General features: G+C 58.1%; 1 protein-coding gene across 2 annotated transcripts in view; it reads right to left on the reverse strand.

Moving 5' to 3' along the window:
* PPP2R3B (protein phosphatase 2 regulatory subunit B''beta) overlaps positions 1 to 17,950 on the reverse strand; it is a 59,286-nt gene extending 41,336 nt beyond the window's left edge. The window contains exon 1 of one of the 2 annotated variants that reach the window (XM_042974544.1): positions 17,039 to 17,950. In XM_042974544.1, coding sequence (XP_042830478.1) covers positions 17,039 to 17,374 — 336 coding nt within the window. In that variant the 5' untranslated portion in view covers positions 17,375 to 17,950. Of the gene's footprint in view, positions 1 to 5,957; positions 6,064 to 17,038 lie in introns of those variants that run through there. The other variant, XM_042974547.1, reaches the window with a different exon arrangement.
* Between the last annotated feature and the right edge of the window lie 6,185 nt (positions 17,951 to 24,135).

A 24,135-nucleotide genomic window follows, 5' to 3' on the forward strand; every position in this document is an offset into this window, starting at 1 on the left:
GGGCAGGTGCGTGAGGCCGCAGGACAGGGCTTGCACCGCTCCGTGCACACCCAGACCCAGGTGCCACTCGCAGGTAGGCCCCGCGAGCCCCGCGACCCTGGAACGACCAGACCCAGGAACCAGTCACAGGTCAGAGTGCAGTGGGGCCCCACCTGCTGATCTTACTCCGCTGCCCTGGGTCCCTGCACACCTTTGGGAAGAGCTGCGACTTGTGTAGCGAGCACGAGCACGAGCGGGCCCTGCCCTGCTGCCCCCAACCCCCAGGTCACTTGCGCTCGAGGAAGGACGCAAGGTGGATGTTCCTCCCCGGCCCTGGGCCCTGGGCTGGGGCGGTGGCCACACTTCACTGCTGCGGACCGGAGGGCGTTCGCCACGGCACGCGGGAGCCCTCTCCCTGCCTGGAACAGCCCGGCCGTGCACACGCGGGGTGGCGGGCTGGAGCCCACGCAGCGAACACGCGCGGGCCACTGGCCACAGACGCAGAACGGCCCAAGGGAGCTGCTCCCAAGGGCACCAGCAGAGGGCGGTGAGCGCAGCCAAAGCGTTCCTTTCTTCCTTTCTTTGTTTTGTTTTTTGTTTTTTTATTTTTTTTAACGTTTATTTATTTTTGAGACAGAGAGAGACAGAGCATGAACAGGGAAGGGGCAGAGAGAGAGGGAGACACAGAATCGGAAACAGGCTCCGGGCTCTGAGCCGTCAGCCCAGAGCCCGACGCGGGGCTCGAACTCACGCGAGATCACGCGAGATCCTGACCTGAGCCGAAGTCGGCCGCTTAACCGACTGAGCCACCCAGGCGCCCCTGGTTTTTTTTTTGTTTTTTTTTTAAGTTTTTTAACGTTGATTTCTGAGAAAGAGAGCACGCGAGCGGGGGGGCAGAGACCTACACACACAGAATCGCAAGCAGGCTCCAGGCTCCGGGCCGTCAGCGCACAGCGCGACGCGGGCCTCGAACCCACCGACTGTCACATCGCCACGTGGGCCGAGGTGGGACGCTCCACCGACTGAGCCCCCCGGGCGCCACCCGCTTAGTCTCCAAGTCTGGGGAGCTGCGTCCACGCAGCCGAGCCAACGGCAGCAACGGTGACGTCACGGCGGCCGGCGGCCAAGCCGGGGAACCCGGAAACTGCTCAGGGACCGCGGGCGGAGTCAGCAAGGTCTGTGAACCTCCACCACGGAGGTGAAGCTCTCCAGGCTTTCTCCATCACGCGTGAGCAGTGACGCAGGGACCGGGGCGGCCCAGCTGGTTGAGGGTCCGACTCTTGGTTTCAGCTCAGGACTTGGTCCCAGGGTTCTGGCTGGACCCCACGAGAGCTCAGGGTGCAGCCTGCTTACGATTCCCACGCTCTCTCTGCCCCTCCCCCACTGGACTCTCTCTGAAAAAATTATACAAAGGAGTCCATAAATAAAAATCCTGCGGGGACACAACTACAAGTGTACCAGCAGCATTAGCGTGAGCCAGTGCATAAAACGTGAAACAGACCTGAGCAGGTCCAGGAAAATCTTGCTACATAAACCACAAGTTTTATTCCAACTAAATTAAAAAAAAAAAAAAAAAAAAAAAAAAAGGAAGCTTTTACTCACTTGTTGACTTGTAAATAAACATCAGGGAAAGTTCAACAGTTCTTCAAAGTTTCAAAAGTACTTATGACAGAGACAGACACGTGGAAGGAAGGGACAGAGGGGAAGGGAGGGAGAGAGGCAGGGGCAAAGAGACAGAAGACAGAGAGAGGGAGGGAAGGAGGAGTGAGAGAAGGAGGGGCAAAGAGAGGAGAGAAAGGAAGAGGGATGGAGGGAGGGAGAGACTGAGGGAGACCAGGAGGGAGGGAGGGAGGGAGGGGGGAGAGACAGAAAGAGGGAGGGAGGGAGGGAGGGAGAGGGAGGGAGGGAAGGCCTGGGGGCCAGAGGGCCTGATGGAGTGAGAGGGGACAGAAAGAGAGGAAGGGGAGACGGGGAGGGAGAGGGAGGCAGGGAGAAGGAGGGAGAGGCAGGCAGAGAGGAAGAGTAACCCCCCATTACTACTCACGGCATCTTAAGAAAAGGACCGGAACCAAAGCCGGCTCACTTTAAACATCCCCCCTTACCAGGAACATAAGGGAACCTCTCCCACCGGGACACGGCCTCTATGAAGACACCGGACTAACTTCACCCTTGACCCCAGCGGACATCCACCCCGCTGCACCCCCGCTGCTCCCCGACAAGACCCCCCCTCCTCCCGCACACCCCAGCCAGAGCAATCAGGCCCAGTTGGACGACTATCTATTCACACACAGTATGACCCCTGCCCTCCCCCCCCCCCCCCCAGGTAGAGAGGATCCTCATCTAACCTCATGGAGATCACTGGGCAAAACAGTAGTCTCTGCACCCAGCACCTGTGACAACTCAGAGTGTCACTGAGACAATCGCATCACAAAGGCAGGGAGAGGCATCCTTGCAGCAGTTGATACAAACCGGAAGGCCTACGCCCCTCCCCTCCCGAGAACCCCTGCTGACGGGGTCACAGAGCCCTCAAGAAATGACAGGTGCTCATGCCCACGGGCCCCCAAGGACCAGCAGAGTCAAGACTGCAGCACCCCGACTCTCCCCAGGTGACCCCAACAGCAGACGGCCCCCAACTCTCACCAAGTGACCCCAACAGCAGACGGTCCCCAACTCTCACCGGGTGACCCCAAAAGCAGACTGGCCCCAACTCTCACCAAGTGACCCAAAAGCAGACAGGCCCCAACTCTCACTGGGTGACCCCAACAGCAGACAGCCCCCGACTCTCACCTGGTGACCCCAACAGCACACAGCCCCCAACTCTTACCAAGTGACCCAAACAGCAGATAGCCCCCAACTCTCACCAGGTGACCAAACAGCAGACAGCCCCCAACTCTCAACAGGTGACCCCAATGGCAGACAGCCCCCAACTCTCACTGGGTGACCGCAACAGCACACAGTCCCCCACTCTCACCAGGTGACCCCAATAGCAGACAGTCCCCGACTCTCACCAGGTGACCCAACAGCAGACAGCCCCTGACTCTCACCGGGTGACCCCAACAGCACACAGTCCCCCACTCTCACTGGGCGACCCCAATAGCAGACAGTCCCCGACTCTCCCCAGGTGACCCAAACACCGCCAGTCCCCTAGTCTCACCGGGTGACCCCAACAGCACACAGCCCCCCACTGTCACCAAGTGACCCAAAAGCAGACAGGCCCCAACTCTCACCAGGTGACCAAACAGCACACAGCCCCCGACTCTCACCAAGTGACCCAAAGAGCAGACAGGCCCCAACTCTCACCAAGTGACCCAAAGAGCAGATGGTCCCCAACTCTCACCAGGTGACCCCAACAGCAGATGGTCCCCAACTCTCACCAAATGACCCCAACAGCAGACGGTCCCCAACTCTTACCAAGTGACCCAAACAGGAGACAGGCCCCAACTCTCCCCAGGTGACCAAACAGCAGACAGGCCCCAACTCTCACCAGGTGACCAAACAGCAGACAGGCCCCAAGTCTCACCAGGTGACCCCAACAGCACACAGCCCCCCACTCTCACCAAGTGACCCAATGAGCAGCCAGTCCCCAACTATCACCGGGTGACCCCAACAGCAGACAGCCCCCGACTCTCACCGGGTGACCCCAACAGCACACAGCCCCCGACTCTCACTGGGTGACCCAAAAGCAGACAGCCCCCAACTCTCACCAGGTGACCAAACAGCAGCCAGGCCCCACGAACATCTCATCAGCTTCTTCACGCGAGCACTGACAAGGGGTTTCCACCACAACCTGGATCAAAGCTGGAGGCCAGACCTCCCGCTCGCTGGCCAGCGGCCGGCACCCGGGCGGGCCACGTATGAATAAACACACGTTTGCATCCACGCATCACAAGACGCTCCAGAAACATGCAGCCATTTGTGCCAACTGCCTGTGGGCAAAGTCCAGGACAATTCAAGGAAAAACAATCGTCTTTTCAAAAATGTTGTTGCAACAACCAGGCACTCAAAAAAAAAACAAACCCAGAAACTTACGTAGAGCAACACATAAAATTAACCCGAAAGGGACCATAAATCTAAGTTAAAGGCAAAATATGGGGCCTGAGCGGCTCGATGGGTTAAGTGTCCGACTCGATCTTGGCTCAGGTGAGACGGGGCCCGAGGCGGGGACTGGGCCGCCCGAAGCACGGAGCCGGCTTGGGGTGCTCTCTCTCCGCCCCTCCCCTGCTTACATGCACTGTCTCTCAAAATAAATAAACAAACTTTAAAAAATAAAAGAAAAACCTATGAAACTTCTAACAGAAACAGGACAAAATCTTTTTGAGCCGAGTCTCACAAAGAGTGCTTAGATGACAGTATGCCCTTTTTGGGACAAAAAGAAAATAATCGATAAATTGTACTTCGCGAACATTACAAACTTTTCTGCTTCAAAGACAAGAGTAAAAAGAGAAAGTCACAGGGCTGCAGACTTCGCAAATCCTCAGCCTCTTACGGGAGTAGTATACACACACACAGAGAACACTAACAATACAACTCAGAGCCTAATGAAGAGAAAACAGGTAAAAGATTTGAATCAACAGGTCAGCAAAGACACACAACCCAAAACCAAAAGAAAGAAACCAACAAACCGCCTATGGAGAGATGCTCAACACCGTTAGGTTTTAGGAAGCATGTGTGAAAACCACGGTGGGGCTCCTGGGGGGAGGGGGGGTCAGTCAGGTAAGTGTCCGACTCTGGACTCTGGCTCAGGTCTTGATCTCAGGATTGTGACTTTAAGCCCCACACTGGGCTCCCAGCTGGGCGCAGAGCCTACTGGAAACAGGACAGGACAAGGAAGCAGTGAGACCCAACACGCCCACGTTCCAGAAAGTGTGTTAAGAATCCCTGGCGATACCCAGGGCTGCTGAGGAAATGCAGGAACCAGAGCCCTGGGTCCTCCCTTGCGGGATGTAAAACGCTACAACCACTTTGGAAAACAGTCTGGCAGTTTTTTCAAACCTGACGTGTGCATCTCCCACGAAACCCGGTATTTCCACGTTCGGTACGAACCTGAGAGAGACGAAGGAAGACACGGGTCCGCACAAAACTCGTTTGCAGATGTCCTCGGCAGAGCTCATCATGACGCTGAGCACAGGGGGAGCCACCCGGGGACAGGCCGTGGTACCTCCACACAACGCAGCAAGGACACAACAACCGTGCAAGGGACACCGGGGAGCTCGACCGCCCATGATCTGTGTCCCAGGGCAGCCGTTCAGAACACAGCTGCGGGAGGACGCAGGTGTTGCCGAAACACTGAAACACTGGCTGCGCTGGGGAGCAGGCTGGGGGGGGGGGGGTCTCCGCAGCAGAAGGGAGTTTTGAGGGTCCTACATGGAGGAGCACCGCCCATTCAAGACCGGCCCCCGTCGGGCACAGTGGCCCTGCTCCCTCTGCAGCGTCTCTGCAGGTGCCGGGAGGGGGCGGGCCCTCAAAAGGTGACAGGCACACGAGGTCGGCTGCGAGCCGCAGGGGACACTAAGCTGTCCTGATGCACATGCAGGCAGCGTCCCTGGTGGCGGGGGAGAGCCCAGGTACACGGTCACACACGCATCCCCGGCCAAGGCGTCAGCCTGGGAAGCGACACAGCCATGCAGGTGCCTTCCGGGAGCCTCAGGACAGCAGCCCCCCCCCTCCCCCCGCCACGGACCCCTGGACCCCTCCTCGCGGAGCCCCTGCACCCGCACCCCCCTCCTCATGGACACCCTGCACCCACCTCTTCATGGACATCCTGCACCCCTCCTCATGGAACCCCTGCACCTCCCCTCCTCATGGACCCCTGCACCTTATTTCCTGGAAAACGTGGATCTTACAAAGGACTCGCATCCAGGTTATATAGAAAGAGCTCTTACAACTCAATCATTAAAAGGTACCCCGACTTTGAAAGCAGGGAAAAGACTGGAACAGAGGCTTCACGTCGGCGAAAGGGCCGCTGAAAACTCGCTCACCTTCACCGGAAAGCAGAGGTAAGCGCGCAAATGAAACCGCGAGGCACAACACATTGGCCCCAGCGCCTGAAACAAAACGTCTCAGGACTCGCGGTGCCGGTGGGGACGCAGAAGTGCGAGAACCTGCACGCACACACGCTGGCGGACACGAGGACGTGCACGCGCACCGGACCCGTGGCGAGAACCCGCACGCGCACGGGACCGGACGGCTTGCAGAAGCGCTTTTGGCTCTGTCGTGGAGGGGACACGGACGAGTCCGCAGGCCCCGTCCATGAGAAGTGAAAACGCGTGTCCACAAAGACCCAGACGCGAACATTCCCCGCAGCGTCACTCACAGCAAAGAGCGGACGCGACCGCGGGACCCGTCGATACGGAATGACGAACAGCCCGTGGCGGACGCACGCACGGGAGGCCAGCTGCGCAATGAAGAGACCGAGCGCCGACACACACGCCAAGGACCAGCACGTCCACGGCCCGTGCTCCACCAAAGCAGGCGCAGGACGCGAGTTTCTCCAAAGCAGCCACGGGTGGGTGGGTGCTCGTGGCCCCGACTCGTGGGAACCTGGAGGACAGAGGGTTCTGTACCTTGACCGTCGTGCCCCGGAAGCCGCTGCAACAAGGCTCACTTGTGAATTAATCTCCCTTTCTCTGTCTGCCGTCTCTACTCCTATATTCGCACGGGTGCCACGGGCTCCAGCCGGGCAATCTGGCGTGACCCTCTGCACGTGCCTGCACGCCACAGCCATTTGTGGGCACCGGGCTCTGTGTCCAGGCCCCGGGGGAAGGAGCAGGGAGCAGAAGGATAAAACCAGTGCCTTGGTGGAGCTTACAGTCAGCTGGGGAAGACAGGCTAAGAAAATAAACCTGCCAAGCACGTCCCGTCAGATGTCCACGGGTGGGGTGAGAGACGGGAGTGGGAGGGGGCAAGGACCCCGCACCCAGAACCTCAGAAGGGCGCCTTACTAGGGAATAGGGTCTTTGCAGAGGAGATTAAGTGAAGCATCTGGGGTGGGCTCATCCTGGATGAGGGGGACCCTGAATCCAACGGCAGGTGTCCTTGTAAGAGACAGAAGAGGGACACACACGCAGAGGAGAAGCCCCGTGACGCCGAGGCAGAGACGGGAGGGACGCGGCCACGAGCCCAGGGGCGCCTGGAGCCCCAGAAGCTGGAAGAGGCAGGAAGGAGCCTCCGGAGGGAGCGTGGTCCCGCCCCGCCTGGGTCTCAGCCTTCTGGTCTCCAGAGCTGGGGGGTTCACTCCTGCGGTTTTGAGCTGCTCACTGGTCTCCGTTAGGGCAGCTCCAGGGGCCACCAGCCTGTGGGAAGGAGGGCCTCAGTGACAGCCCAGGAGAGGCCCGCAGGGTGACCAGGGAGCGCGGGTCAGCCAGGGCGAGCCCTGCAGTGCAGGGGTGTGGGGAAAGCAAAGGGGCAGCGTGGGGAGGGAGGGAGCGATGGGTGGGGTGCAGCAGGCACCACGAGAGCCGGCTGGACACACAGGACCCTTCGTTCATAAAGACTGAGGGCCCGGCCACGAGCCCAGGCGCTGCTGAACCGCTCCCCCAGGTCTCGGATCAGGAGGGGCTTCACGGAGGGGACGGCGTCGGCAACACAACGCAGACGTGACCGTGAAGGGCACCAGCGCTGGGGGCCACTGCTTCCAAGTCTGCATCACCACCTTCTCCTTGAGGGGCGAGCACATCCTTCGGGGCTGCAGACAAGGAAGTGAAGGTCCGTGTGGGGACGGGACACCCGGCGTGTCCACACCTCTCTGAGTCCCGTGGTCCTCGGGCGGCACCGTGGAGGGGAGTGACGCCTGCCGGGCCTGCTCCCCGGAGGACCCGCTCCCAGGTACAACCAGGTCCCAGGCTGGACCTGCCCCTGGGGCTGTGGAGGGAAGGGTCCTGGGATCCGCGTGCACGGTCCAAGACCTGCCCGCCTGTCTGCCACCTGAGCCTCACAGGGCTCGTTTTTTTTAAAGTTTATTTATTTAAAAAAAAATTTTTTTTAACGTTTATTTATTTTTGAGACAGAGAGACAAAGCATGAACGGGGGAGGGTCAGGGAGAGGGAGACACAGAGTCTGAAACAGGCTCCAGGCTCTGAGCTGTCCGCACAGAGCCCGACGCGGGGCTCGAACTCGCGGACCGCGAGATCGTGACCTGAGCTGAAGTCGGACGCTGAACCGACTGAGCCACCCAGGCGCCCCTAAAGTTTATTTATTTTGAGAGAGACACAGACAGCGAGTGGCAGAGGAACAGAGAGAGGAGGAGAGAGAATCCCAGGCAGGCTCCGCCCTGTCCGCGTCAAGCCCCATGTGGGGCTCCAACTCGTGAACCGTGGGATCATGACCTGAGCCGAAACCAAGAGTCCGATGTTTAACCCGCTGAGCCACCCGGGCGCCCCAAACCTCACAGGACTCTTATCCGCTCCCTATTAGCTTTTTAAGAAACAGATTAGGACTCTTCTTAGGGCATTTTATGCATGAACGTTTTTCTGAAGTTAATTACCATTTCTGGGGGAAAAGACTTTTGAGGAAGGAAGGAAGAGTGTGGCACAAACTGTGTTTCGCAGGAAGCGCTCTTGATGTTTTAAGAACGTTTTTTTTTTTTTTTTTTTCTTTTTTTTTTTAAATTTTTTTTTTCAACGTTTTTTATTTATTTTTGGGACAGAGAGAGACAGAGCATGAACGGGGGAGGGGCAGAGAGAGAGGGAGACACAGAATCGGAAACAGGCTCCAGGCTCCGAGCCATCAGCCCAGAGCCCGACGTGGGGCTCGAACTCACGGACCGCGAGATCGTGACCTGGCTGAAGTCGGACGCTTAACCGACTGCGCCACCCAGGCGCCCCTTAAGAACGTTTTTAAAGCATCAAACATCTGACATGTGGCTGTAGGTTTTACAGCCATCAATTTACTCAGCGGCGTCTGCGGCAGGCAGAAGCGTGCCATCAGCGAGCACGTTGGCACGGCTGCGACTGAAGTCCTCCAGGGGTGAGGAGTGGCTCCTTTCTCAGCCGCGTGCGCTGAAAACGCTCCGGGACGAGACGGAGAACTAGGCCGTCATCCGTGCGATTCAGGTGCTCATCTCAGGACACATCGTTTCCTCTACGAATCGCGAATTAAAGTGGCACAAGGTTACTGGGGGGCCTCCGGGGGGGCTCAGCAGCGGGTGCAGCAACCGACTCTTGCTTCCGGCTCAGGTCACGGTCTCAGGGTCATGGGATCGAGGCCTGTGTCGGCCTCAGAGCTCAGCTCTCTCTCCCTCGGCCCCTCTGCCCACTGACGCTCTCCTCTTTCCGAGATTAAAAAAAAAAATACTTTAAATAAAATAGGGCGGCAGGAGGTTACTGGGACGCACGCCCCCCCGGAGGGGCCGGAGGAGCTCTCAGCCAGTCACTGGGCAAGCTGGGCCCTCAGCTGCTGTCGTCACTGTGCCGTGTCCTTTGCACGTGGCAGCCGCGCCCACCAGCCCCACAGGACGGGCGGCACCTCGACCTGCGTCTCCTGGGCTTTGTCGCTGGGAGAGGACGTAGGTAAACAAACAGCCCGTTCACGTTAGGCTCTGGCTTCCCTTCAAAAGAGCTTCCTCAGACGCAGTCAGTGTTCTGAGCGGCACAGACGTGCTGGCTGGGATCGCGGGTGACGGACGCACGGAGCCCTTCCTGCTCAGGACCCCGCTTTGCCCACGTAGAGCCGGCAAGACGTGCCCAGTGCCCCTCTCACGTGCCACGTCGGCCGAACACACGGCGCCATCTGTGTCTAGCGAGCGTCCCTGGGCGGGTCACGCACAGGGCCACCCAGCACTCCGTGCGCGTCGGGGCTGCCGTGTGTCGTTTCCACGGTCCGCGCTCCTCCCGCCCCTCCCTCCCAGCTGCGGAACCCAAGCCGCTGGGCTGCAAAGGGCTCGCGGTCAGCCGTCGTGTGTCTGTGCCCGTGGGAAGGGTTTCTCCGCGGTGAGAACCTGTGCCTCAGAGCCCCGAGCACCAGCCCTCCGTGCCCTGCCCGCCCGCGGCCGGACATCGGGTCTCTCTCTGTAACCGCGGCCTGACGCGATGCGCTGATGGGGACTATGGGAAGGGGCCTTACCATCGGGACCCAGTAAAAAGATGGGCCCTCTCGGGTAACTCGTTCTCGAAATTCAACGGATACGGTCCATAAAATTCCAAATACGCGAAGACGCGTTTAAAGCCAACTTCAAATCCCACACGAGATCGTCACTACTTTCTGAAAATTCTTGGGGAGAAAAGCATTCCGCTCTCCCTCAAAACCACTCCCTGCGCCGGTCACGGAAACCGCGAACCAGAGGAGGAAACTATCTCCACCGGGCCTCCGCGAGCGGTTCCCGCCGACCTCTGTGACTCCGGCGTGCGGACCTGCCAGACCCTCCGTGACCCCTCCTGCGCCCAGACTCCCTGCAGGTCCACACACCTGCCAGCCGCTCCCAGCATCCCGCCCCTAGGGTCCTGGGCACACCCCGCCCCCACGGCACGCACACGTTTCAGACGCCCGTGCAGCCAGCGGTGGAAGCAAGCGCGCGTCCCAGCCCAGAGCGCTGCGTCCCGGCCGACCCCTCAGGCGCACAGCCACGGGGTCCCGGCTCTCATCCGCAGGCCCTCCGCTGTCAGCCCGCTCAGGCCGCCGGGCAGGACGCTCATCGGGTCGCCCGTCTGAACTTCCTTCCTGCAACGCCCGCCCTTCGCCCCTTCCCACTAAATCCAGTGATTTCCCCGAGTCCCCTCGGTTCCTGCAATTTCTCCCGGTGGAGACAACCAAGCTCTCCCTGCTTCGAGCACCCGAGGAACTTAATCCCCACTTGTCTGTGCCTCGTTGGTTGCCCTACAGAAATACGTCCCGTTCACCCAAGTGGCCCTCCTCGGGCAGGGCTGACCTGCCGATACCCCCAGCCCCAAGAGCGTTCACACAAGGTCACACGGTCACAAAATACAAGAACTCACTTCTGAGTGGTGTTGGGCTTTATGACCGCAACGTACCGAAACACAAAGCGGGCAGTTCACGTAGTACGAGCTCACATTCCCGGACGCTGCAAATGCCACTCTGAGGACCTCAGCGATCCCGGGGAATACGAATGCCATGTTGGGGACCTTAGGTATCCCGGTGACTACGAATGCCACGCCGGGGACCTTAGGTATCCAGGTGACTACGAATGCCACGTCAGGGACCTCAGCAATCCCGGGGACTACGAATACCACGTTGGGGACCTCAGCAATCCCAGGGACTACAAATGCCACGTCGGGGACCTAAGCAATCCCGGGGACTACAAATGCCATGCCGGGGACTACGAATGCCATACTGGGGACCTCAGGTATCTCGGTGACTATGAATGCCACGTCGGGGACCTCAGCAAACCCGGGGACTACGAATGCCACGCCGGGGACTATGAATGCTGTACTGGGGACCTCAGGTATCTCAGTGACTATGAATGCCATGTTGGGGACCTCAGCAATCCTGGGGACTACAAATGCCACGTTGAGGACCTCAGCAATCCCGGGGACTACGAATGCCACGTCGGGGACTATGAATGCCATGCTGGGGACCTCAGCAATCCCGGGGACTACGAATGCCACGCCAGGGACCTCAGCAATCCCGGGGACTACGAATGCCACGTCAGGGACCTCAGCAACCCCGGGGACTATGAATGCCACATCAGGGACCTCAGCAATCCCAGAGACTATAAATGCCACGCCGGGGACCTCAGCAATCCCGGGGACTACGAATGCCATGTCGGGGACCTCAGCAATCCCAGAGACTATGAATGCCACGTCGGGGACCTCAGCAATCCCGGGGACTACGAATGCCATGTTGGGGACCTCAGCAATCCCAGAGACTACGAATGCCACGCCGGGGACCTCAGCAATCCCGGGGACTACGAATGCCATGTTGGGGACCTCAGCAATCCCGGGGACTACGAATGCCAAGTTGGGGACCTCAGCAATCCCGGGGACTACGAATGCCATGTCGGGGACCTCAGCAATCCCGGGGACTACGAATGCCATGTCAGGGACCTCAGAAATCCCGGGGACTACAAATGCCAAGTCGGGGACCTCAGCAATCCCGGGGACTACGAATGCCACGTCAGGGACCTCAGCAATCCCGGGGACTACGAATGCCATGTCGGGGACCTCAGCAATCCCGGGGACTACGAATGCCAAGTCGGGGACCTCAGCAATCCCGGGGACTATGAATGCCACGTCAGGGACCTCAGCAATCCCGGGGACTACGAATGCCACGTCGGGGACCTCAGCAATCCCGGGGACTACGAATGCCACGTCGGGGACCTCAGCAATCCCGGGGACTACGAATGCCACGTCGGGGACCTCAGCAAACCCGGGGACTACGAATGCCACGCCGGGGAACTCAGCAATCCCGGGGACTACGAATGCCATGTTGGGGACCTCAGCAACCCCGGGGACTACGAATGCCATGCTGGGGACCTCAGGTACCTCGGTGACTACGAATGCCATGTTGGGGACCTCAGCAATCCCAGAGACTATGAATGCCACGCCAGGGACCTCAGCAATCCCGGGGACTACGAATGCCACGTCGGGGACTTCAGCAAACCCGGGGACTACGAATGCCACGCCGGGGACCTCAGCAATCCCGGGGACTACGAATGCCATGCTGGGGACCTCAGCAATCCCAGAGACTACGAATGCCATGCTGGGGACCTCAGCAATCCCAGAGACTACGAATGCCATGTTGGGGACCTCAGCAATCCTGGGGACTACAAATGCCACGTTGAGGACCTCAGCAATCCCGGGGACTACGAATGCCACGTCGGGGACTATGAATGCCATGCTGGGGACCTCAGCAATCCCGGGGACTACGAATGCCACGCCAGGGACCTCAGCAAACCCGGGGACTACGAATGCCACGTCAGGGACCTCAGCAACCCCGGGGACTATGAATGCCACATCAGGGACCTCAGCAATCCCAGGGACTACGAATGCCATGCTGGGGACCTCAGCAATCCCAGAGACTATAAATGCCACGCCAGGGACCTCAGCAATCCCGGGGACTACGAATGCCATGTTGGGGACCTCAGCAATCCCAGAGACTATGAATGCCACGTCGGGGACCTCAGCAATCCCGGGGACTACGAATGCCATGTTGGGGACCTCAGCAATCCCGGGGACTACGAATGCCATGTCGGGGACCTCAGCAATCCCAGAGACTACGAATGCCACGCCGGGGACCTCAGCAATCCCGGGGACTACGAATGCCAAGTTGGGGACCTCAGCAATCCCGGGGACTACGAATGCCATGTCGGGGACCTCAGCAATCCCAGAGACTACGAATGCCACGCCGGGGACCTCAGCAATCCCGGGGACTACGAATGCCATGTTGGGGACCTCAGCAATCCCGGGGACTACGAATGCCAAGTTGGGGACCTCAGCAATCCCGGGGACTACGAATGCCATGTCGGGGACCTCAGCAATCCCGGGGACTACGAATGCCAAGTTGGGGACCTCAGCAATCCCGGGGACTACGAATGCCATGTTGGGGACCTCAGCAATCCCGGGGACTACGAATGCCAAGTTGGGGACCTCAGCAATCCCGGGGACTACGAATGCCATGTCGGGGACCTCAGCAATCCCGGGGACTACGAATGCCAAGTTGGGGACCTCAGCAATCCCGGGGACTACGAATGCCACGTCAGGGACCTCAGCAATCCCGGGGACTACGAATGCCATGTCGGGGACCTCAGCAATCCCGGGGACTACGAATGCCATGTCGGGGACCTCAGCAATCCCGGGGACTACAAATGCCAAGTCGGGGACCTCAGCAATCCCGGGGACTACGAATGCCAAGTCGGGGACCTCAGCAATCCCGGGGACTACGAATGCCACGTCGGGGACCTCAGCAATCCCGGGGACTACGAATGCCACGTCGGGGACCTCAGCAATCCCGGGGACTACGAATGCCACGTCGGGGACCTCAGCAATCCCGGGGACTACGAATGCCACGTCGGGGACCTCAGCAATCCCGGGGACTACGAATGCCACGTCGGGGACCTCAGCAATCCCGGGGACTACGAATGCCACGCCGGGGAACTCAGCAATCCCGGGGACTACGAATGCCATGTTGGGGACCTCAGCAATCCCGGGGACTACGAATGCCATGCTGGGGACCTCAGGTACCTCGGTGACTACGAATGCCATGTTGGGGACCTCAGCAATCCCAGAGACTATGAATGCCACGCCAGGGACCTCAGCAATCCCGGGGACTACGAATGCCACGTCGGGGACTTCAGCAAACCCGGGGACTACGAATGCCACGCCGGGGACCTCAGCAATCCCGGGGACTACGAATGCCATGCTGGGGACCTCAGCAATCCCAGAGACTACGAATGCCATGCTGGGGACCTCAGCAATCCCAGAGACTACGAATGCCATGTTGGGGACCTCAGCAATCCTGGGGACTACAAATGCCACGTTGAGGACCTCAGCAATCCCGGGGACTACGAATGCCACGTCGGGGACTATGAATGCCATGCTGGGGACCTCAGCAATCCCGGGGACTACGAATGCCACGCCAGGGACCTCAGCAAACCCGGGGACTACGAATGCCACGTCAGGGACCTCAGCAACCCCGGGGACTATGAATGCCACATCAGGGACCTCAGCAATCCCAGGGACTACGAATGCCATGCTGGGGACCTCAGCAATCCCAGAGACTATAAATGCCACGCCAGGGACCTCAGCAATCCCGGGGACTACGAATGCCATGTTGGGGACCTCAGCAATCCCAGAGACTATGAATGCCACGTCGGGGACCTCAGCAATCCCGGGGACTACGAATGCCATGTTGGGGACCTCAGCAATCCCGGGGACTACGAATGCCATGTCGGGGACCTCAGCAATCCCAGAGACTACGAATGCCACGCCGGGGACCTCAGCAATCCCGGGGACTACGAATGCCAAGTTGGGGACCTCAGCAATCCCGGGGACTACGAATGCCATGTCGGGGACCTCAGCAATCCCAGAGACTACGAATGCCACGCCGGGGACCTCAGCAATCCCGGGGACTACGAATGCCATGTTGGGGACCTCAGCAATCCCGGGGACTACGAATGCCAAGTTGGGGACCTCAGCAATCCCGGGGACTACGAATGCCATGTCGGGGACCTCAGCAATCCCGGGGACTACGAATGCCAAGTTGGGGACCTCAGCAATCCCGGGGACTACGAATGCCATGTTGGGGACCTCAGCAATCCCGGGGACTACGAATGCCAAGTTGGGGACCTCAGCAATCCCGGGGACTACGAATGCCATGTCGGGGACCTCAGCAATCCCGGGGACTACGAATGCCAAGTTGGGGACCTCAGCAATCCCGGGGACTACGAATGCCACGTCAGGGACCTCAGCAATCCCGGGGACTACGAATGCCATGTCGGGGACCTCAGCAATCCCGGGGACTACGAATGCCATGTCGGGGACCTCAGCAATCCCGGGGACTACGAATGCCAAGTCGGGGACCTCAGCAATCCCGGGGACTACGAATGCCACGTCGGGGACCTCAGCAATCCCGGGGACTACGAATGCCACGTCGGGGACCTCAGCAATCCCGGGGACTACGAATGCCACGTCGGGGACCTCAGCAATCCCGGGGACTACGAATGCCACGTCGGGGACCTCAGCAATCCCGGGGACTACGAATGCCACGTCGGGGACCTCAGCAATCCCGGGGACTACGAATGCCACGTCGGGGACCTCAGCAATCCCGGGGACTACGAATGCCACGCCGGGGAACTCAGCAATCCCGGGGACTACGAATGCCATGTTGGGGACCTCAGCAATCCCGGGGACTACGAATGCCATGCTGGGGACCTCAGGTACCTCGGTGACTACGAATGCCATGTTGGGGACCTCAGCAATCCCAGAGACTATGAATGCCACGCCAGGGACCTCAGCAATCCCGGGGACTACGAATGCCACGTCGGGGACTTCAGCAAACCTGGGGACTACGAATGCCACGCCGGGGACCTCAGCAATCCCGGGGACTACGAATGCCATGCTGGGGACCTCAGCAATCCCGGGGACTACGAATGCCATGCTGGGGACCTCAGCAATCCCGGGGACTACGAATGCCATGCTGGGGACGGATAAGACTGTCCCCGCTAGAGTAAGCTTTCTGAGCTCTGGCCCTTGTCACACATCCCACTGCGTCAGAAAACGAGCGATTCGGGCAAAATGCTCTAGAGCCCTGAGGCCGTGCAGTTCAGGGGGGCAGGGAACTGGGCCAGAGCTCAAGGGATGGTGGGGGGGGGGGCCTGCAGGTGTAGAGATAAGCCACGCGGTCTCTAGCTCTGCCTTGGAGACTGCTTCCCGTGTCCTTGGAGACGGACTTTCTGGGAAGCGTCCTAGATCCCTTAGAGCGGCTCAGAAAACCAGCCGTAATTTAGGGCCAAGCAGGTCTCTGCAGGGCCGTACAGCTTGCCGTGTCTGTTCGTGCTTGGGAAACCAGTGACTCAGCGGTACTCTGATAGCCTGCGTGGTGGACCGGACGCTAGGTCCAACGGAAACGTTTAGAACGTCACCAACAAGTCCCCCTGGAACGTTCTGAACACTGCAGGCTTTAGGACTACCGTAGGTACATTGTGCGCACCCAACCATACCTTTTTGTGTAACACCTGGGGACGTTTTACTCTCTACGCGGACGCAGTATTAAATGCTAGGAATCAACAGTCTTGTACACCTCTGACCGCCTCTAACTATTGCAGACGATTTAAGGGCAGAAGTAGACAAGTGAGGGATGAAACCTCTAAGATTCTTACTGAAGCGGGGGATAAACTGCCGAGAAGCGGATGCCTAAAAGCAAAAGTCGAAGAAATTGGACACAAACTTCAAAATTCCGACCAACCTGGGACTCAGGCAATGATAAAATTTTTCAGCTGTGGGGCTTCCTTCGGGCGGGGGGGGGGGGGGGGGCGGGGAACCAGCCTAAAGATGAAAGTTTTCACGGCCCACGTTCTCCCACCGGCCTCCTCCACCACCACCGAGCCACACGTGGACATGCGACCCAAGTTACCTTGGTAGCTGTTAGCAGAAGCAAGAGAGTCACTTACTACTCTGGTCCCTGCGGATCTACGAGGAGGCCCTCGAACGTGTGGCCCATTCCTGGGGCTAGTGGCGGCTCCCAGCGGGAGCGCGGCGGACGCGGGGGCTGGGCTGGGCGCCCCCAGGCTATCGAACACACCGGGCTTGCAGGCGGGGGCTGCCGCTGCCAACAGGGGCCCGGGCTGCCCCGCGTCCCCGGCGCCCATCTCGGTCCTCCCGGGCGTCTTGATCCTTTGCAAGCAGTCCTGCAGCATCGTCTGCGTGCTGGACTCGCTGAGCCAGCACAGGAACAGCTCGTCCACCTTCATTTTCAGGACGGGCTGCAGGACTTTGCCGGGCGGCATCTCCGAGACTCGGACGCTCCTTCCCCGGGAGCCCCCTCCACCGTGTGCACCCCCGCCTGACGCCAGGAACCGAGGTCTGGCCTGAATGCACCTGGGCGGGGCAGATGAAGGCCGCCGGTGGGGGGTTGCGGGCCTAGGGTCCGGGTCGGGGCAGGTGGGGGGTTGCAGGCCTGAAGCCCAGGGAGGCAGGGTTCGCAGCGGAGCCCGGGGTCCGGGGAGGCGGGGTTCGCAGGCCCGGAGCCCGGGTTCAAGGGGAGGCGGGGTTCGCAACTGAGCCCGGGTTCCCGGGGAGGCGGGGTTCGCAGGCCCCGAGCCCGGTTCCCGGGGAGGCGGGGTTCGCAACTGAGGCCGGGTTCCCGGGGAGGCGGGGTTCGCAGGCCCGGAGTCCGGGGTCCGGGGACGCGGGTGAGGGCAGTGCCGGGGTTCCGGCCTGAGGGCGCCGCCGGCGGGGTTCCGGCCTGAGGGCGCCGCCGGCGCCTCGGGGGCTGCGCGGACCCCGAGGCCCAGCGGAGGCGGACCGGCAGGACCGCGGACAGGCCCGCGCAGCTCAGGGCAGCTTCAAAACGGGCGCGCCGGCCGCGCTCCCAAAGAAGGTCGCCTACGTCGTGCGTCACCGCGACGCGTGGCGTCATCACGGCGGCCCCGGGCGCCGCAGGCCGGCGTGCACGGGACCGGCTGGGGCCCCGCCGGGGGGCTCTGCGGGGATGTAGGGGCTTTGCGAGGATGGGGACGCAAGAGCGGCGGCCACCGGACATGACCACGTTCCGCTTTTAGGCTTTTTTCGGGGTGCGGCACACGCCCGCGAGACCGGAGGGCCGCGGAAGTGGGAGCATGCGCCGCGCGTGCGTGCTGGCCGTGGTGGGGGGGGGGGGGGGGGGCGATGTAGCCTGCCGGTTCGGCCATGCGCAGTACGTGCCAGCCGAGAGCGAGCCGGCATGGCGTCTGCCGGGCAGACCACGGGCGGCCGTGCGCAGAGAGTGCCCACCGGGAGCGCGCGCGGGCATGCGCAGTGCGTGCCCGCCGAGCACAAGAACGCGACTGCGCGCTGCGGCTGTCGAGAGCGAGCTCGAGGCGGGGGCTGCAGATTTCATAAGTAGGCAACCCCGTTTACGTTAATTTTGTTTCTCGCACGGTAAGGAAGGTTTGCAGACGTAGATCTCTTAAAAATTGGCTGCTTAGCGTGAGAACGTACTGCTTTTGTAATTGCAAAAATAATAAATCTCTTTTGCCGGAGGTGAAATTAGTTACTGAAATGGCCTTTTGCACCGCCCCCCCCCGCCAGTAGCCTATTTCCGTTTGTGCTTTTAACAGACTCGTTCAGTCACGCACGTTGCACTACATGCACCTCCTTCCTTTTGTGTCTCAAAGTTGTTTTCTTCCTAACGTGATTTTGCAAAAAAAAAAAAAAAAAAAAAAAAAAAAAGTTTTCACTGGGGTCTGCTCCCTCTTTTAGGGGTCCTTTGAAGGTTTTAGGAGCTGGATTCCGCTTCTCAGCAGTATAAGTATATATAGCTAGACTCACTAACCCTCTGGTTTTATTTTGTGTGTGTGATGATTTCAAACCCAGTCTGTGTTTCCTACCTGCAGATAAAAATCGGCGTATGCTCTCTTCGGGAGGGCGCCATAACGCAGGAATTCTGTGAAGTTGTTTCTGTTAATTGGGAAGCAAAATGCTTGTGTGCCATACTGTCATTTCTGGAGAGAAGTAAATATTAATACAGATGGCCCTTTGGGTTTATCACATACAGACATCTTGTCCAGGAACAAATGCGCCTTTCACCCCGGGTCTGCGAAGGAGCTGCCACTCACTGCCGTGTGCATCGCTGTGGTTTTGGCGGGGAAAGGGCTTTTTTGAGCGCCTGCACAAGGTGTCTTTATACGCCCGGGGCCCGGGGCGCAGTGGTGGGGCCCAAGGCAGTGCCTGTGCGGTTGCCAGCCGGACAGAAATAAGGTCCGGGACAGAAACAGAATGCACCCTCAGTATGTGCTGGCCCCCGCAAAGATCCTGGCCTGGGAGGACAAACGTGCTGTGGGGCCCTGAGGCCCCCCCCCCGGGGCCAGGGTTGTGCACAGTCGCCCCTAAACAGGAGCAAAGTCTGCTGATTACAGGAAGGATGCCCCCCTGGTCCTGCCTGACTTCCAGGGGGTGTCAGGAGGCTCCCAGGAGAGACGGGTGGGGGTGGGGAGTGTGCCAGTGGAGAGGTAGATTCCAGAAGATTCTGCGTTCCAGGGGTGGGGGGCAAGAAGCAGCTGAGTCAACTTCCCTGGGGTATTATCCAGGGGGAGGTTGGAGAGGAGGGTGCTGGCATGGTTCGCGGGCACCTTCGTTCATCCACCCGAGTGCAGTTCCCCCTGTGGACAACCCACCTGGCCCCTCGAAGCAGCTGGTGTGCACGTCCTCAGCCTCGGACAGGCAGACTCTCCTGCCTCCCATCACTGAGTAACATGACTAACAAAATAACAACGTGCGTGCCTGCAGAGCCGAGGAGGCCGATGGCGCACTTGGACTTGGGAAGGAAAGACGCCCCAAAGGCAGCGCCCGCGAGGTTGCATCTCCCAGGTCCCCGGCTGACCCTAAGCTGCAAAGACGCCCGCTTTGTGCAGCTGCACAGGGCGATCGAGTCTAGTTCTGCCAGGTGTGTTCGTCCAAAACGAGTTGCTTTTTCTTCTCTTGAACAAGCTTTGTGTCTATCCTTAAAACGAACCCCAGGGTAGCCGTCAATGTGCATGTGTTTGATTTCGAGTGACTTCCTGTCAAAAGCTAACGAGGAGCCCTTTGAACTTGTGTCCGAGCGTCTTCGGATTGGCCCGTCTGCATACTATTTATGAATTCTGCTTCTCTCTTCCTCAGTTTTTTTGGCTGCACTTTGCTCCTCACGGATTCCCTTTCCAACATTTGGTTTTGTCTCTTGCTCAATGAGACGTCCTTTCGTACAGTTTGGAAGGGTAGGGGTCTGGTCTTTTCCTGTGTCGAGCCTTGAACACTCAGCAACGGTGGGAGAGCTGACGGGCACCTTCCATGACGTCGCATTGTCGTCGCTGGATCGTTTCCTTCTTGGGAGCCAGCCCGTCTCCCCTGCACCCGCTTCCTTGTGGGACTCAGACAGCCCAGGACCCAGCATCACTGCCTCTCCCTTGATTCAAAGCAGGGTGGTTCTCCCATGATAGGTTTCCAGAGGCAGAACCACGGATGAAGTGGCCTTGGGAAGTTTTTGCAGCAAAGACTATTTACGGTCATTGGTCATTGCGTTTTGTTCTACGGTGTCACTGCCCCCAGGACAAAAAGCAGAGAGAACATCCCTTAACACTTTCCAACCTAAGCAATGGGATTTTAGGTAAAATGCCCTATGGACCTGGTAATTGAAAAGTAATTTTAGTTTGTTCGCTCCTATTTTAATAAGCTTCCAAAGAAGGGGCCGCCGGCCTGGCTCAGCCAGAGGAACAAGCAACTTTTGATCTCGGGGTTGTGAGTTCCAGCCCCACGTGCGTGGAGAGATTGCTTAAAGATAAAATCTTTAAAAAGATTTCAGAGACAAATAAAAATGTTGAGCAAAACAACAAAAATGAAATGAATTTATGCCAGCTCTAAACAAACTAAAGAGAATGGAAAAATCATAAATGCTTAAAAAAAGACTGGAGGTTGTTCAGATTTGCCCTTTCATCCACGGGAAAGAGTTACAGAGGTTATGCATGTGTGCGTTTTTTTTTTTTCTTTTCAGACCTCCGTCTATTTTCCTGATTCAAGAGCCCAGTTTTATTTTTTATTTATGTTTAATTTTTTTAATGTTTATTTTTGAGAGAGAGAGAGGGAGAGAGTGCAAGCAGGGGAGGGGCAGAGAGAGAGAGGGAGACACAGACTCCGACGCAGGCTCCAGGCTCCGAGCTGTCAGCACAGAGTCCGATGTGGGGCTCGAACTCACGTATGTAAGATCGTGACCTGAGCCAGTCAGATGCTCAACCGACTGAGCCACCCAGGCGCCCCAGTTCTTTCCGTTTTAATTTACTTACAGTGTATTTATTTTGCTGGAACGCAGCATGATTAAACTGCCTCCTACTGGGTTTCTGAGTGTATGGTACAAGCCTGAGGACACAGATAAATAAAAGTTCATGATCTCAAAGGTTTCCTAGTCTAATGGGGTGGGAGCGGCAATTTATATAATTAGGCAACTCAGTGCACAATTACACGGTAGAATGTGCAAGTGTGAGGAGAGAAAGAGACAAATATGGGGAAAGGATCAGAATGTCTGCATTTGATAAATTACAACCCGAAAGACACCAACCAGTTCAGACAAGAATGGGCTGCTTTGCAATCAGGATTGTAGAGACGACACGGAGAACTTTAAAACTGCAGGGTTGGGGCGCCTGGGTGGCTCAGTCGGTTAAGCGGCCGACTTCAGCTCAGGTCATGATCTCGCGGTCCGTGAGTTCGAGCCCCGCATCGGGCTCTGGCCTGATGGCTCAGAGCCTGGAGCCTGCTTCCGATTCTGTGTCTCCCTCTCTCTCTGCCCCTCCCCCGTTCATGCTCTGTCTCTCTCTGTCTCAAAAATAAAACGTTAAAAAAAAAAATTTAAAACTGCAGGGTTCACTCTTATGTGGATCCTGAGAAACTTAGCAGAAACCCGTGGGGGAGGGGAAGAAAAAAAAAGGGGGGGGGGGTTAGAGTGGGAGAGAGCCGAAGCATAAGAGACTGTTAAAAACTGAGAACAAACTGAGGGTTGATGGGGGGTGGGAGGGAGGGGAGGGTGGGTGATGGGGATTGAGGAGGGCACCTTTTGGGATGAGCACTGGGTGTTGTATGGAAACCAATTTGACAATACATTTCATATATTAAAAAAAAAACTGCAGGGTTGAGGGGCGCCTGGGTGCCTCAGTCGCTTAAACGTCCGACTTTGGCTCAGGTCGTGATCTCGTGGTCTGTGAGTTCAGGGCCTGCACTGGGCTCTGTGCTGTCAGCACAGAGCCTGCTTGGGCTTCTGTCTTCCTCGCTCTCTGCTCTCACCCAGATGCGTGCACGCTCTCAAAAGAAACAAACACTTAAAGTCTGGCAGGTGAGTCTGGGCACGGACTGCATGATTCATTTTAGGTGAAATGTCCAGAATACACAAATCCATGCAAACAGAAAGATTAATGGCCCTCAGCTGCTGGGGAGGGCGCTGGGCATTAATGCCTAAGGGGACAGGGTGTCCTTCTGGAGGGGCTGAGAATGTTCTGGAACCAGACGGAGCTGGGGGTTGCACAACTTTGGGAGAGTGTTAAATGCTCCCGAGATGGACAGTTTGAAGTAGTTCTCTTTACATTATGTGAGTGTCCCCTCAATTTTTAAATTTTTTTAAATGTGTTTTTATTTTTAGAGACAGAGAGTGCATGTGGGGGAGAATCAGAGAGCGAGACACAGAATCCGAAGCAGGCTCCAGGCTCCGAGCCGTCAGCACAGAGCATAATGCAGGGCTTGAACCAGCCTTATTCAAAGGCTGAAGCGACCAGGCATTTGCGGATGTTGGCCGGTGGGGCCGTCACCTGAAAATCAGGTGAACGTGCTCACAAGCCGAGTGTGGGCCTGAAAAGCGAAACTTTTGTTCTTATGTAAGTGACTGTTCCCCCCCACCCTGGGTGTGCGTGTTCAGTGGCAACCCCAAAAGTTATGTCCACGTCTCAACTTTCAAACCTGGGAAGGGGACCCTCATTCGAAATAGGTCTTTACAGATGTGATAAAGTGAAGGACCTAAGACCGTCCTCTATCACAGTGGTCCTGTATCCAATGACAATGTCCTTAGGAGAGACAGAAGAAGAAAGACACAGAGGAGAAGCCACGTGAAGGCAGAGGCAGAGACGGGAGGGACGCGGCCACGAGCCCAGGGACGCCTGGAGTCCCAAAAGCTGGAAGAGGCAGGAAGGACCCTCCTCTGGAGCCTCAGGAGGGAGCACAGCCCTGCCTGGATCTCAGCGGTCCTGCCCCTCTTGGATCTCAGCAGCCCTGCCCCTCCTGGATCTCAGCGGTCCTGCCCCTCTTGGATCTCAGCAGCCCTGCCCCTCCTGGATCTCAATGGTCCTTCCCCCGTGGATCTCAGTGGTCCTGCCCCCCTGGATCTCAGTGGTCCTGCCCCACCAGGATCAGGATCCCTGCCCTGCCTGGATGTCAGACTTCTAGTCTCCAGAGCTGGGAGAGCATGAATTCCTGTGGTTTTATGCACCCAGGTTATGGGAATTTGTTATGGATGCCCCAGGAACTAACACCCTGGGTCCTTGTTAAAATGGAAAGACTCTAGTGAAATAAAACCAGGCATCTGTGCTTTGATCCAGCTGGTACAAGTGGCCCTCGAGGAGGCTCGAGCTACTCTGTCTAATGAGTACGCTTTGCCCATTTTGTGTATTTTAAACATCGGGGGAAAGTCCAAGGAGATCAGTCCTTCTCCCAAAGAATGCCCGGGGATGCCTGGTACTGGGTCTCATGAGAGAGCATGAGGTTTTGTTTGTTTTTGTTTGTTTTGTTTTTGTTTTTGTTTTAAGAGGTATCGGTCGGTCTTTGCTCTGTACGTGTCGTGGAAACCTATTTCCGTGCTCCACAGAGTGAATCTCTGGGTTGGGGCAGGAGTGGAGGAAAAGGCCGGCTGTGTCCTCTCCTTGAGGTCGAATGGCTACGATGCTCACTGCAGCACGAAGAGCACAGGACGGACACGTGGGCACCATCTCTGTGCCCGGGGTCCACCAGGGACGTGTGAGCCCCCTCAGGGCTCCGCCTTCTGGCCTCCAAGCGCGAAACT

The sequence above is a fragment of the Panthera tigris genome, chromosome X (assembly GCF_018350195.1).
Source record: "Panthera tigris isolate Pti1 chromosome X, P.tigris_Pti1_mat1.1, whole genome shotgun sequence".
NCBI lineage: Eukaryota > Metazoa > Chordata > Mammalia > Carnivora > Felidae > Panthera > Panthera tigris.